General features: G+C 49.2%; 2 protein-coding genes across 3 annotated transcripts in view; both read right to left on the reverse strand.

Annotated features, from left to right (window-relative positions):
• Positions 1-10,523, reverse strand: part of LOC137645715 (rootletin-like) — a 746,485-nt gene extending 735,962 nt beyond the window's left edge. For both annotated transcript variants that reach the window (XM_068378593.1, XM_068378592.1), the window contains exon 1: positions 10,433-10,523. In XM_068378593.1, coding sequence (XP_068234694.1) covers positions 10,433-10,465 — 33 coding nt within the window. In that variant the 5' untranslated portion in view covers positions 10,466-10,523. The remainder of the gene's footprint in view (positions 1-10,432) is intronic.
• Positions 7,647-10,384, reverse strand: LOC137644862 (uncharacterized). The gene has a single exon (XM_068377752.1). The coding sequence runs from the start codon at positions 8,726-8,728 to the stop codon at positions 7,694-7,696; it is 1,035 nt and encodes a 344-aa protein (XP_068233853.1). The 5' UTR covers positions 8,729-10,384; the 3' UTR covers positions 7,647-7,693.
• Positions 10,524-16,240: the final 5,717 nt, after the last annotated feature.

Below are 16,240 nucleotides of genomic sequence, written 5' to 3' on the forward strand. Positions count from 1 at the left end.
TTTCTTGTCTTTGACAGGAAAGGGCTTCGACACCCGTTACCTTTGCTGCCACTGCCGGTTTCGTCGTCTTGGACGGGCGAGGTTGTTGAGGTGCTGGAGGTTTATAGGGCTTTGATGTAAGAGCCCTATGTAGGAGAGAGTCCTGATTGGACTTCCTCCACCTCTCAGCTGCCTGTTCCACGTCTTTAGGCTCAAACAGATTCTTCCCCAAAAGGGAAGAGTGTCCGAGCCTGCTGACCTCGACGGCTGGGACCTTCGTGTGGAACCTCTCTGCCATCGCATCACGTCGTTTCAGGATGGAATTGGCCCACAAGTTCGAGACTTGCTGGGCCAGAAACTCAATGGTGTGGGTGCCCGAAAGGAGAAAGGTCTCCAGGGCCTTCCTGGTGCTCTCCTTAGACAGGTCCTCGGATCGCAACAGGATGCCAAGAGACCCCAGCCAGACGTCCATCCACAAAGTAGCCTGCATGGCACACTTCGCAACCTTCTCCTGACTTAGGATCTGTCGCCGAGAAAGACACTTGCCGGCTAGAGAGCCTCTCTAGAGGGACTCCCTAGGTGAGCACTTCCACCGAATGGTGCAAGGGGAGAGCTAGGCAAGACTCCTCCATGATCTCAAAATACCTCCTCTGGTGGATACGAGGAGGAGGGAGGAGCTTGTTGCCAGCAGTGGAACGGCTGGAGGAGGCGAGTTCGGAGAGCTGGCCCTCAACCTTATCCCTGGCACTCTTCACCCCTTGGGACCAGGGCAAAGCCGCACTGGCCTTAGCGGGTTTCTGAGTGCCAAAGACTCGGTCCAGGACCGTGTCCATGCCCTCTCGAGGAGGAATCTCAGGGTACGGGAACCCGTTGAGATGCCTCATCAGGGTCAGAACCTGCTAGAAGGCATGCTCTGACTCCTATGGCTCCCCTCCTGGAGAAATGGCAGCAAAGTCTCCCGTCCCCAAAGGCTCTTCTTGGGGGGACACATGGACGTTCTCTGCGGGTCTTGTTGGCTCTGGTCGAATCCTTGAGGAAGACTTGGGGATGGTTTTAGAGTCCTTAGGCTCCCTCGGGGAGGAATACAGGACTCCAACAACGACGTCTGTGGGCTCTTCTCCGCCCCAACCCGGGACGATTCTCCTGCACGAGGTGGGGTTTCTCCCATTGGTGCGATGGGAGAGTCTCACCTCGGTCGACTCCCCTGCGGACGGGAAATCCTCGTCCACAAGAGAGGGAGAGAAAGTCTGGGGGGGGAAAGAGCCTCCCTCAAGGACTTCCGAGGAGCCAGCTTGACCCTGGGAGAAGTTACCATGACTTCTACTCCTCTCTTCCTCTTCAGTGGGGTCAGAGCTGCCACTGATTTGAGGCCCAACTCAGAGAAGGCAGCTTTGAAAGTCTGCATGACGGCTCTGACAAGGGGCCCGAACCATGGCTGCTTACTGACAGCGCACTCCCCCTGAAGGGAAGGGGATCGGGCGATCCTTCGGAGTAGAAATAACTGGGCCTGCCTGAAAAGAAAGGGAAGAAGAAGGTTGGTTCCTGGACCTATCCGGAGTATTCCCCTCCTCCTGCAGAAGCGCTGATCTACGCTTGCGGGGGAAGGGGGGGGGGAGAGAGACGTGAAGATGACGACCTGGAGGCTCTCGTTCCTGTAGCTTCGCGCGGGGGCTCGCGCTGTGAATCATGATGGGAATCGCGCTGGGGATCGCGTTGGGAATCGCGCGATGGGATTTTCCCTGGTTCGCGCTCAGGCGAAGGAGATGATGGCGAGGGCGCGCGTGGGCGAGCACTGGCGTGCAGGAGAGCGATGGCGCGCAGGGCACGCAGGTGATCTGCGCCGCGTGGGCGAGAGGGCGCGTTGACGAGCAGGTGATCGGTGGCGCGCAGGTGCGTTATCTGGCGACAGCAGAGGAGGCGCCGAAGGATGTGCAAGGACTTGCGCGCGCGGAGATGATAGCTCACGTGCGTGTGGGCGCGCAGGATCTCGCTGAGCTCTAGAAGGAGTGCGCACACGCGCAAGGGAAATACCCCTAGCGAGTGGGCGCGCAGGAGGGCGCACCGCAGGAGCTGTGACAGGTGCGCGTGATGGAGACTGCGCAATGGCGCATAGGCGAGAGCTGACGAGCAGGTGAGGTCCGAAGGCGTGTAGGAGATCGCTGACAGGAAGGAGATGAAAGATTTTTCCCTTCTGCGCCCAGATCCGGAGATCGTGGGCGTGCAGGTGCACGTTGGGGCGTGGGTGAAGAGCGCTGGTGAGCAGGAGATCGTGGGCGCGCATTGCGCGCATCATGATGAGGGCGCGCAGAGGTGCGCTGGCGAGGAGAAGATTGCTGGCGCGCAGGTGAGCGCTGGCGAACAGGAGAGCGCTGACGCGTAGTCTCAGCCACAGGAGATCACTGGCGCGTTGTCCCTGGAGCAGGTGGTTTCTGAAGTGCAGTCTCAGGAACAGCAGGAGAGCGCTTGCACGTCATAACGCGTGGGCGCGCAGGGGATACCTGGCGCTTGAGGGACTTACTCACAATGTGAGAAAGCCCCTTTTGCCCCGAAGGGACCGATGCCCGTTGGATAACGGGGTGCGTGGGCGCCCACAGCGCGTCAGCGGCCAGGAACGGAGATGGAAGGTCAGCAGGTCTGGCAGGCGAAGGAGATCGTGAACGATCTGCAGAGAGGTCCAGGGACACAGCTGCAACAGTCGGTGCACGGCGAGGAGGATCCTCTGCGGGGGACTGCGAAGACGAAGAACCGAAGAGGCCCCTCCTAACTCCCTTGTGGGGAGAAGGAAGTCCTCTACGGCGAAGAGGAAGGCGAGCTTTCCGTCTGAACGTCCTCTGGGGGCAGCAGGCAGACCATCGGCAGTCCTCCGAAGAGGAGTCTCTGTCAGTGAACTCCCACGAGTGGGAGAATCACCTGCAGGAGAGACCGTTGGACTTGGCTCCTCCCTCGAAAGATGTTCGGAGGGGGGAACTAAGCCATCAGCTGCATCAGGAACAATAGCAGGGCTTTGACCTAACTAGTCGGAAGCCCCTGCCACAACAACGTCGACGATAGACAGAGGATCAACCTCTGCTACCGCCAACGACTGTTTGACAACAGCCCCCAACCTGATTATGTCAAACAGGGCTTCCTTGGAGGGCGAACCCTGAAGCCCCAAGGAAGCCCAAAGCTGCAATAAATCATTGTTAGACACATTATCAGAAATATGAGGAGGAGCTGCCTTGCTATGGGAGGCAACTCCCTCTCCCGAACCCCGAGGTTGGTGAACGTAAGTACGGCCTACGCTACCACTCGACGGCCCCTCGGGAGAGAACGATCGAGTGGGAGCTTCGGAGGAGGTTCGGGCCACGGAAGAAGAGTCCTTGGGATTTTTTCTCTTCAAGGAAACCCTTGAAGGAGAAATATCCCGTTTGGACTTCTTCTTCCGGCGCCGGGAAAACCTCTCCCACTGGGAGGTAGACCACTCCCTACACTCACCACATACTTTATTTCTTTCACACCGTTGGCCCCTGCAATAAGGACATAAGGTGTGAGGGTCTGTGTCCACCGCCGACATAAACGTTCCACAAGGGCGGTCAGGTAAGCCGGGACACTTCCGCATGGTAGAGGCCAACTTCCAAACACACTAAAAAGAAAAAGCAAAAAACAAAGATCAAAGGCTGTCATAAGCGAGGGTGGGAGCAGACACGTCACCCGAGCCAAAAGCAAAGTGGGCTAATCACAGGTGTGTGAGGGGGGGAGGGGTAGCAAGCTACCCCTCCCTACCCCCTCGCTAACTAGCAAGGGGGTAGTAAACCCTCGTTAAAATTCTAATGGCTCGTCATTTCAGCTACGCCGAAAGTAATACCCATATTAAATAGCGTGGTTTGTATTTCAGTTACGGAACAAATTAACATTATTAATCATTTGCTGGCATTTATTGATATTTCTCAGTTAACAAGTACAGTAATAACAAATAAAAATGTTGACTGAAGTCAGTGTCCTACATATTCTCAATCCAAACACACCGCTGATCACTCAAACCGTTACCTTACAATTCCTGGCTCAAAGGTACAAAGTTTATCAAATTTCTCATCCTGTATTTTGAACTGCTGAAATTATATGAAACTGTTGGATTTGCAATGAGACAACGTCCTGGTGACCACACTTTATTGCAATATACTCAAGAGCCATCTGACTCGCAACAGCGTATGCAGATACATGCTCGGCAGCGCAAGGCCGAAAAACATATCGTACATCCCCCCCTCAAGATTATACTTATACATGGTAAAAAAAAAAAAAATGAAAGTGGGAAATACCGGAACATACCGTACATCCCCCCCTCAAGAACGTACTTATACATGGCAAAAATGAAAGGGGGAAATGTCACTAAATCAATGAGAAATGAGAAAAAAAAAATTAAAGCTATCTTTTCGATACATACACAAAAACAAAATAAATACATAAATTCTCTGGAAAGAAATATCAATTCCTGATGCAATTACATACAACAGATAATAACATCATTCTACAAAGTCTTTGAGCCACTTGGGTTTACCGGCGGCCCTTCTCGGCCTACTAATGACGTTGGGCTCCTGTATGGGGTGTGTCACCTGTTGTGTTGGGGTATGGCTTGCGGAGGTCCCGTGCTGAGACACGGGCGTGCCAGAGGGCGGAGCGATGACTCTCAGGTGTCGTCTATTCCTTTTTGATAGCCTGCCACTCCCGTTGAGCTTGACGGTGTACTGACGATGGGGCTTTGTTTCCGTTACTATGCCCGTTCTATCCCACTGCTTGGTTTTGTATGCGTACATGGGTACCTAGTTCGATGGGCGGCAGTCTTCTGGTAGTGCCAGGGATGCGCATCAACTCCTGCGACCTTGCCACTTGTAACTCCCTTCGACGTATCGTTTGCCTCCAATGTCTGTCTACTAACAGGTGTCTCTTGGCCGTCAGTACCCCATCGCGCAGCTGGCGACCCGTTGCAAGCTGAGATGGCGTGTTGAGATACTGAAGTATCGCCAGGGCCGTTTTGTCCGACTCAAGGGCTCCACCCTTTAACGTGTTTTCTAGGAGTAGCCTCTTTGCCGATTTGACAGCTGCTTCTGCCCTGCCATTAGACTGGGGATACTGGGCCGACGACAGCCGGACCTTGACTCCCCATCTCCTCGCTGGCCAAGTTCGTAACTCCGACAGTTGACATTTGTTCCGGGGCTCCCCAATGCGAGAAATATGATCGAAGGTGATTGCTGATTTTGTTAGACGTGACACCATTGGGGAAATGAGCTACTTCTAACCAACCTGTTAGTCTATCTGCATACACCATGTATACACTGCCTTCTATCTGGAACATATCTGCGACGACTTGTTGGAAAGGGTATTCCGCAGGGGGCGTGTGCATCATTTCTTCAGGAGGCAGAGAGGGGGCGTGTTCATCGCATGAAGTGCATTGGGCATGGCGATGCTGAAGGTCCCCTTCTATTCCCGGCCAATAGACCGACTGCCTGGCTCTTCTAAGCATAGAGTCGAGGCCTTGGTGTCCTGTGTGTAGGTTAGCGGCTACCTGGCGGCGTAAATCCTCGGGGATGACCAAACAAACACATCCTTGGTCCACTGAGTATGTCACCAGATCCTGGTTGATGGCTAGCCGATCCCGAACGCTGAAGTAGAGACAAAGGCAGGGAAGTTCTTGCGATTTCTGTTGGGGCCAGTTGCCCGCTGCAACCCTGGCAAGCAAAAGCCGATATACAGGGTCGTTAGATGCGGCGCTCTTGACGCAGTCTTCATCCAACACGATGATGTCCGGTTCCAAGGCAGCCACGGTTGCACATGCCACTGCCACTTGAATGTCGTCCTCCAAATCCACGTCGGAAGCTTCGTGGGATGCTCGCATGGTCGGGTACCTTGAAAGAAAATCCGCGGCGGTGTTCCTTTTTCCGGGCAGGTATTTCATGTGGAACTTGAACTGGAGTGTCTTCTCTTTCAGGTTGAATAATCTTGAATTGATGACGTCCTTGAGGGCTCTGTCACCCAGCAGTTTGACGAGTGGACGGTGGTCCGTGATGATGGTAAGATTAGGACACCCAAGTAGGAACAACCTGGCCTTCCGCAAGCACCAGGTAACTGCCAGGGCTTCTCCTTCTACGGGGGCATACCCAGCTTCAGAGGGGGTGAGGTGTCGACTACCACACAGGGCAAGGCGCCAGCCGCCCTTGCAACAGAAGGGGCTGTCAGCTGACTGACAAACGCAATACTGCTGAAGGACTACGAAACCAATGCCTTCCTTGCTCCAATCCGTCATTATCGTCGTAGGGCGTGTCTTGTCGTAATATGCCAAGCCGTCCTTGGCTAATTGACAGAAGACCTCCTGTGCCTGCCGGAGTTTGTCACGTAGCTGGCTATCCCAGTAGACGTTTTTTCCGGTGGGTTTTCTGAGGAGGTCCCTAAAGGGCTCCATGATGGGTGCCGTTACAAGAAAGGGAGCTAATTGATTCACGAATCCAAACCACGACCTAATATCCGTGATGGAGGGCTTCTCTGGCATATGGAAGTTACGAATGGCGTCTAGTCGTTCGTCTGCGGGCTTGTATGACTCCCATCCCAGGTGATAACCGACGAAAGTAACCTCTCTCTTGCAGAATTTAAACTTCTCGGGCTTGAGTGTGATACCTGCAGAGGCACACGTTGACAGGAATTCATATACATGCCAGAACGCCTCTTCGATGCTGTGATCGTATAGCAAAGTGTCGTCAATGCATTTATGCTTTCTGGTGACGTCTTGCAGGGCATCATCGAACCTTTTTGTGTAGGCGTCGGACGCCGAACAGTGACCCATGGGTGTTCTACGATAAAGGTATCATCCCCATGGGGTGATGAAGGTCGTGAGTGGGCAGCTGTCCTCGTCCAATTCCTCTTGATGGAAACCCCAATGGGCGTCCTCCGTAGTCTTATACGTGTGAATGGGGATGCTTGAAATCATGTCGAAGGGTGCCGGTGTATGATGAGTCTCACGAAGACAGTGGGCGTTAAGGCACTGGAAGTCTACTGTGCGGCGAAGTTGGCCCGTCTTCTTGGCTACGACGACCATCCTCGTACACCATTCCGTTGCATCCCCCACCGGGACTGGTTCTATCACACCCTTCCGAACGTCCTCGTCAAGTTGAGCCTTGACCTCCTCTTCCCAATGCTTAGGGATTGTTGCGGGTGTGAGACAGGCATAAGGCACGGCATCAGGCAACAAATGGATGTGGTGCTGCTTGCCCGTCATTACAGGTAAAGGTTCCCTGGTTGTGTTAAAGGTTGTTGATGAGAAATGCCGTAATAACCATTCCTCAAGTCTTGGTATATTCTCCTCCACCCTGTGGCTGGTTTCATTGTCTTAGGGGAGTTAGGCCGTGCGACTTCTTCGTTAAACACATCAGCTGATGCAACGAGATGGTAGGGGTGAGGGAAGCCAGGCGGTACTATTCCCAGCTCCTTACAAGCATTCAGTGATACATAGAAGTTCTTGGCCGTCGGCACAAAGTACACCTCCTGCATCGTGTGTCGCCCACCTATATCAATGAAGCATGCCATTGATCCGAGACATCTCACTAGGAGATTAGCTACGTCCCTCAGACCTATTCGCGGCTGCAACTCGAGGGAATTTATTTACAGGCTTGAGAGAATCGTGGGTCCGGCAACGCAGGTCTGTGTTCCTGTATCTGCTACGACGAGTGTCGATACTGAATTCCAGTTCCTATGGGAAACACAAGCCTTGATTGTAGGGAGGGGGGGAGAGGTGTGTGTCTGCAACAATCACTAAACTCGAGGCAAGCGGCGCTTCCTTCGTACTTCTGCAGGATTTCTGAAAGTGCCCTACCTTTGGCACCCGTGGCACGTCATACCTTTTGCTGGACACAACGCTCGACCAAACGGATGGCGCCCCCCAATTTCCGCAACGCTTTGCATTGAAGTTGCCGCGCAACACCGCGACGTCTGGCTCTACGTCATCACTGCCTGTGACGTCATCACTCGAGGAGCCAGCAGACTCCCTCTCACCGATAGCGACGGGCGGGACACTTTCAACGACTTGGCGTGCAGCTTCGAAGGTGCAACACAGGGCCTGAAGGGCATCTACACTTTTAAATGTATCACATGCCTGAAAAACGTGCCTTTTTAATACAGGATCACTGAGGCCTACCATTATTTTCCGCAACAGCATGTATTCTATCAAGCACTCCCCGCATTTAGGACACTGAAAATCACAGTCGGTGGCCTTCTGAGCACACCTCGAAAAATAGTCGCTCACTGACTCCTCGCGCCCTTGTGCGAGGGCAAAGAATTCAGACCACTGCACTGCCTGATTCGACAACCGCAACACAATATTCCCGATGGCATCCAGAGCCGCGTCTGGGGCGAGGGCGTTCCATTTGGCATCTGAATACCCAGTGTCCAGCGCACGTTGCAACGCCGGCACACAGTTGAGCCTAATGTGCAGGACAACATCCTGCGGTGGGAACTTGTTAAGGTGGATCCAACACGTCATCGAACGTCTCCAAAATCTGAACGCTGCCGAGGACATTACCGCATCGCACTTCTCAGGGGCAGCAGAGACAGGAACTTTACTGGCACGTGCTCCGGAACCGGGAAGGGCATCCTGAAGGGAACGGATGGCACGTTGCTGGTCTGCAATTAACGTCTGTGCTTGCATCACGGCCTGTGACAAGGCCCTTGGCATCGCAGGTGAGGCACGCCTCGGCGTGGCCTGGGGTGGTTGATGTATCTGGGGCATGGCTTGGTTCCGATCCTACTCACTGCGCCATGTTGGATTTGCAAGGAGACAACGTCCTGGTGACCACAGTTTATTGCAAGATACTCAATGGCCGAAAAACATATCGTACAGAAACTAAATCCCTAAGTGTAAAGTATCATCTTTAACAGTTCTAACCTATACTGTATGGTATCTTAATCAGGAAGTTTTAAGCCTTTTGAAAACATATTGTGCAAGTTTACTGATACTGTTGGTCAGACGTTGACCTAGCACATTAATACGTACATCATCGAGCTATTCAAAGAACAGCCATGGGATATGCATATGTATTATTGAAATAGAGAAACCATGCTGGCCAACTCATAATTTGGGTAGCAAATTAATATAAAATAAATATCAAATCCTCTACCCACTAATAACAACATTACCAGTCTTCAAAACGTATCTTAGTTTGTAAATATCCTCCTGGTATTTCAATACTATATGATGATAGATTTAAAAGAGTAATTTAAGATGTAATTAAAATAAATTAAACAAGCTCAGCCTATGGTATAAGACCACCAGGATAGGCTACAACTTTAATAGCCCTCATGGTACCCATAACTATGGTTTCTCTGTCAATGTCATTACAGATCTAAGTTTATTCAACAGAAACTCTCACCATGATAACATTTAAAACATTTGTCTCGGAATATGTTGGGACGAAAGTTTGAGGCCCGTTCAAACTCGATGGTTTCTCCAACCTCACTGTCCTTGAGAGCTATGGAAAGGGGAGTTTGGTGGAGCCAATAGGTCTACTTGCCAAATAATCAAAAGACATTGCCCGGCCCTTCCTGGCCCTAGTTTGATAAAGAAGGGGCTCGGGTGCAGATGACATGTATACATGCTCTGTTTCTAGGGCATTGTCCTGTCCCTTACCTCTGCTACCGGAGTGGCCTTTAAACCTTAAAGGAAACTACCTCTAGGTATAAATAAAACTCGTATGGAACGAATGTATGCTAATCAAGTGAAGCCCTAGTTAATCTTCAAATATGATGTAAAATATATATCGTAAGGCGACCACTACAAATTAGTAATACCCTAATTACCAAAGAGAAATTAAAAGATACATCGAACTAATCAAAGTGTTATAAGGTGTTGTTCATAGCCTAGCAACCAGCATTCCATTAAATATTTTCCCTTTTAATTTTTCACAATCTTCCATAATAGACTCAAGGTTTAACTCAAACAGAATAATATGAAAGTAAGTCGACAAAAGCATAAATTTTTCCATAATCAAATTCTATATGATTTGTTTGACATTTCCATTCAAATACAACCGCGGAAACCAAAACAAAACTGACAGTCTCGTTCACTATCCATCTACGTCCATAAAGAAAGCGCCCTTAAAAGTTTTAATTAGCCTTTTAAATTCATAAACATATATAAAATTTCACCATATTTAGATACAATATAGCCATAAATATTGATATCGAAAATATGCAGACAAATGCGTGAATTATATCGCTAATGTCAGACTTCAAAACAAAGTTTCCACAAAAATACTTTTCACTAAGAGAACTGCACTACATGTGAACGCAACCCAGCTGACAACAAACAAATACCTTTTAAGCCACTTGTTACACGTTTCAAGGATTTTCACTTAATTTCAACTGAATAATTATTGCAAAAACAATATAAAATAAGTCATAGACTTGTTGCAACATAATAACACACATAACTTACCAGGGAAATATCGCAAAGTTCGTCGAGAGGCATTCCATAAGATTATTCATGACTTTTTCGACCGCCACTCTCAAATACACTAACGTTTTCTGCGTAAATATGTCATTACGTCACGTGACGTCTTTATGAGAAACTTGTGTAAATGTGTAACAATCATCACCAGATCGGTATCAAACAATCAAAGGTTATATGAAAATTTTTCAAGATATACATTTTATGAAATTATATATATATATATATATATATATATATATATATATATATATATATATATATATATATATATATATATACCAAGATATACTTTTACATGTAGGCTACACTTATTCTATTATAATACATATAATGAGTATATATATATATATATATATATATATATATATATATATATATATACAACTATAATCTAATAATAATACCAATTATTATTATTAGATTATAGTTGTATATATATATATATATATATATATATATATATATATATATATATATATATATATATATATATATATATATATACACACAACTATAATCTAATAATAATACCAATTCCCTAATATCGCAAGAGGGTCTGCCCCTCTCTTTTATTCTTCTCCTGTACTTCTCTTTCTCCCCATTTCCTTAATCTTTCCCATCCCGAGTACCTGCCTTTGAGCTATAAACTGGATTGTATCCAGGGGTACTCTTCCTTTCCCCATATTTCCCACTTCCCTATTCTTATCATTATTATTATTATTATTATTATTATCATTATTATTATTATATATATATATATATATATATATATATATATATATATATATATATATATATACATATATTAATAGCTAAGCTACAACTCTAGTTGGAAAAGCATGATGCTATAAGCCCAGGGGCCCCAACAGGGAAAATAGCCCAGTGAAGAAAGGAAACAAGGAAAAAATAAAATATTTTAAGAAGGGTAACAATATTAAAATGAATATTTCATATACAGTACAACCTATGAAAACTTTTAAAAAACAAGAAGAAGAGAAATTAGATAGAATAGTGTGCCCGAGTGTACTACCCTCAAGCAAGAAAACTCTAACCCAAGACAGTGAAAGACCATGGTACAGAGGTTATGGCACTACCCAAGACTAGAGAACAATGGTTTGATTTTGGAGTATCCTTCTCCTAGAGGAGCTGCTTGCCATAGCTAAAGAGTCCCTTCTACCCTTACCAAGAGGATAGAAGCCAATGAACAATTACAGTGCAGTAGTTAACCTCTTGGGTGAAGAAGAATTGTTTGGTAATCTAAGTGTTGTCGTATGTATGAGGACAGAGAAGAATCTGTAAAGAATAGGCCAGACTATTCGGTTTATGTGTAGGCAAAGGGAAAGAACCGTAACCAGAGAGAAGGATCCAATGTAGTACTGTCTGACCAGTCAAAGGACCCCATAACTCTCTAGCGGTAGTATCTCAACGGCCGGCTGGTGCCATGGCCAACCTACTACCTGCAATATATATATATATATATATATATATATATATATATATATATATATATATATATATATATATATATATATATATATATCAACAGCCGTTCCTAGTCTAATGCAGAAAAAAAGGCATCAGACATGTTCTTCCACCCCGACTGTTTATGGCCTTTTTATGCCAGGCCACACCTGTAAACTTTCTTAGTTGGTCAACCCATCGTCTTCTTTTCCTTATCCTGCTTCTTTTTTAATATATGGGGACCCATCCTGTTATTCTTAATGTCCATTTATTGTCTATTTATATGTGTATGTATGTGTGTGTGTGTATATAATAAATGCTCCAAGAAGAGGCCCATGTCCATTTTTTACATGTTGTTAGAATATCCTCTACTTTAATTTGCTCTCATATCCATGTGGTTTTTCTGTCTCTTAGTGTTAATCCCATCATTATTCTTTCCATAACTCTTTGAATTGTAACTAGCTTATGTTCTAAGGCTTTAGTAAGGCTCCAAGTTTCTGGTGCATAAATTGATACTGGTAGGACCACTTGATAAGATACTGTAAGGACACCGATCCCTTCGTCGTCCAGAAAATCGACAAACTACTTATTTATTTAAATTCTCTCTTCGCCACACTGTGGTGTCCTATGTATATATATTCCGCTCTACCAGAGCTACATTTTGATATATGTATCGTTTCATAACATGTTTTTGTTAACCCATAATTCATATATTTGTAATTGTAAGAAAACACATATATTTTGGCGGGCACTTCAATCTGACTTGGCGCCAACGTCATCCTACGTTTCCGTCCGCACCTTGTAATGTATTTCCGTGCGCATTCAAATAAAGTATCAGTTGATCTTGGTGACGCTTGTCTCACTGTCCTTACAACTAGTGACCCCGGAGTTGAAAGTAGCATCAGCGGTTTTGGCTTTGCCATTAACGGACTTATTACGGCCGTGCTACCTTCTAAATACTCCGTTACCTTAGGCACGAACCTGCCTTTGGTTCTCCCACACTTCGGTGAACGTAAGGCAGTAGGATGAGCTTAACCGACATATCAACTTCTCACCTCTTCGCCGACTCGTCGTCTGGCCACGATGCAGGAAGCAACACGCCCATCGCACCCAACGGCCTCGCCTCCACGCCCAAAGTCAAACTGCCGCCCTTTTCTCAACACAACACCGCTTCCTGGTTCCTGAGAGCGGACGTACTGTTCCGCGTCGCTAGACTCAGCGACTCCTGCGCCAAGGCCGACATCGTTCTCACCTCCATACCTGAAGAAGTATTCGACAAGATTTCCCCATGGCTCGACGCCCAGGCCGGCCAAGTTTCATACGACGACCTGAGAACGAAACTCATCGGTATCTACTCCCTCTCCGTCTCAGCAAGGGCACAGAAAGTACTGGACCTCGCCGGCAAGCCCATGGGTGACACCTCTCCTGTCGAGGCGTGGGACGAGCTAACCGGCCTCCTCATGCTCCCCGAAACAGACAGCAACGGCCGACGACGTGAAATTAGCTTATCTCGCGAGATCTTTCTTCGACGCCTACCACAGGACGTACGGGCCCAATTGACAGACGCCGACACGCTCCCGATGAACGAACTCATGTCAAAGGCTCAGAAGCTCCACGAGGCCTCCAAAGCATCTCGCCTCGGAGCATCATCGTCAACGCCGCCTCCGTTCTCCTCCTTCAGCAGCTGCTCTTCCATAGACTCCTCGGCAATGGCCCCCGAGGACGACGAGATCAACATTCTATCAAGAAAGAAACCACCACAACCGACGCGACCAAACCCTAGGCCTAACCCAGCATGGTGCTTCTACCACCAACAGTTCGGCAGTGACGCCAAGAAATGTAGAGCACCATGCAGTTTCCCTAGAAGATGACGCCAGAAGCATCCACCTGCCACCGTCGCGGCCGCAGTTAACCATAACAAGATTGGTTTCTGTATCCTCGATACCATTTCCAACCGTAGACTCATGGTGGACACCGGCGCAATGCAGTCAACGTTCCCTCCTTCGAAGTCCGACCTAGACCGTGGTCCCGACAAAAACGCTCCCTCACTCATCGCCGCCAACGGATCTCCCATACGGTGCTATGGAATCAAGACCCTCAAGATATCTATCATGGGCCGTTCGTATTCTTGGCCCTTCGCTATCGCCGACGTCAATCGCCCCCTCCTTGGTGCGGATTTCCTCGCCCACCATGGACTCCTCGTCGATGTCGCTAACAGACGTCTCATCGACACGGGAACCTGCCAGTCTCGCGCCCTAGAACACGGCCCTACAACAATGTCCGTATCCGCCATAACAACGCACCCCTACGCCGACCTCCTACGAGAGTTTCCCGAGGTTTTCAAGCCCGAGCTCCGACACTCGCCAGGTTCCCCGTCCAAGCATGGTATCTACCACCACATCACAACGACAGGACCTCCCACTCACGCCAAATTTCGCCGCCTCCCGCCTCAGAAACTGAAGGATGCCAAACGCGCCTTCGAGGACATGGAACGCATGGGTATCTGTAAGAAAGCATCGAGCCCCTGGGCATCACCCCTGCACATGGTTAAAAAGCTGGACGGGTCCTGGAGACCTTGCGGCGACTACAGGCGCCTCAACCTCATCACAACGCCCGATCATTACCCACTGCCCAACATGCAGGACCTAACGAACGCGTTGCACGGCGCAAAGTTTTTTACCAAGATGGACCTTCTCAAGTCTTACTTCCAGGTCCCCGTATTCCCGGAAGATATCCCGAAAACTGCCATTGTAACGCCGTTCGGATCCTACACCTTCGCATACTCAACCTTCGGTCTACGCAACGCAGGGGCAACCTTCCAACGACTAATGGATAGCATTCTGGGTGACCTACCTTTCTGCGTCTGCTACGTCGATGACATCCTGATATTCTCGAAAACCAAGGAGGAACACCGGGGACACGTCCTCACCGTCCTAAAGCGCCTACAGGAGAATGGCCTAGTCATACGCTTCGACAAATGTACGTTCGGTGCGGAGGGAGTGGATTTCCTTGGTCACCGTGTATCCTCGCGCGGGGTAAAACCCATGACAACCAAAGTCGACGCCATCAGGAAGTTCCTAATGCCTACGACCATCCGCCAACTTCAGGAGTTCTTGGGAATGGTCAATTACTACAGGCGCTTCATCCCCAACATCGCACAAACCCTGTCACCCCTCGACGACGTCCTGAAAGGAAAAGCAAAAATACTCGAGTGGGACTTGCCCCAGCAACAGGCATTCGCTCGGACGAAGGATGCCCTTGCGAATGCCACCACCCTGGCTCATTTCGACGACAACGCGCCCCTGCGACTAACGACCGACGCCAGCAACGTCGCCTGCGGGGCTGTGCTTGAGCAACTCGTCGATGGTTCTCCTCGACCGCTGGCATTCTTCAGCAAGAAATTGAAACCCGCCGAAACAAGATACAGCACCTTTGATAGGGAACTCCTCGCCGTCTACCTCGCCGTCCGCCACTTCAGGCACATCTTGGAGGGTACCCCCTTCACGATTGCAACGGATCATCAACCCCTCGTCCACGCCTTCACGAAATCAACGGACGCATAGTCATCCCGACAACAACGTCATCTCGCATCAATCGCCGAATTCGGGTGCACCATACGTTACGTCCCAGGAAAGAAAAAACCAGCACGGGCCGCCCTCGTCCCTGGGTACCAGCCTCCTGCAGAAGGAAAATATTCAATATCATCCATGGACTTTCGCACCCCTCAGGACGCACTACCGCTCGCCTTCTGTCTGAAAAGTTTGTCTGGCCAGGGATAAAAAAGGACGCCCGGGAATGGGCGAGCTCATGCATCAACTGCCAGTCAAGCAAGGTCAGCCGTCACACCGAATCGGGGGTGGGCGATTTTCCCCAGCTAAAAAGACATTTCGGACATATACACATCGACGTCGTGGGACCATTGCCCCCTTTTGGATCCGCTCGCTACCTACTTATGATCATCGATCGCTCCACGAGGTGGTTGGAGGCATCGCCGATGACCGAAGCTACGACTCATGCATGTGCCGAAGCCCTCCTGTCAAGCTGGGTGAGCAGGTTTGGCGTTCCTGATGACATCACGACTGACAGAGGCCCCGCTTTCCTCTCAGAAATATGGCTTGCTTTGGCTTAACCTGATGGGGACGACGCTCCACAGCACCACGGCATACAACCCCGCGGCAAACGGCATGGTCGAAAGAACGCACCGCGCCCTCAAGGCGTCCCTGATGGCGAGCTGCACCGACGGGGACTGGAAATCATGACTTCCTTGGGTACTCCTCGGCCTTCGCACCGCCCCTCGCGCAGACGGCGAACCTTCGCCCGCCGAAAAAGTTT

The sequence above is a fragment of the Palaemon carinicauda genome, chromosome 8, assembly GCF_036898095.1.
Source record: "Palaemon carinicauda isolate YSFRI2023 chromosome 8, ASM3689809v2, whole genome shotgun sequence".
Classification (NCBI taxonomy): Eukaryota; Metazoa; Arthropoda; class Malacostraca; order Decapoda; family Palaemonidae; genus Palaemon; species Palaemon carinicauda.

Excerpts from the sequence above, each read along its gene's own strand:
- LOC137644862 (XM_068377752.1), bottom strand. The coding sequence starts at position 8,728 with ATGCCCCAGATACATCAACCACCCCAGGCCACGCCGAGGCGTGCCTCA.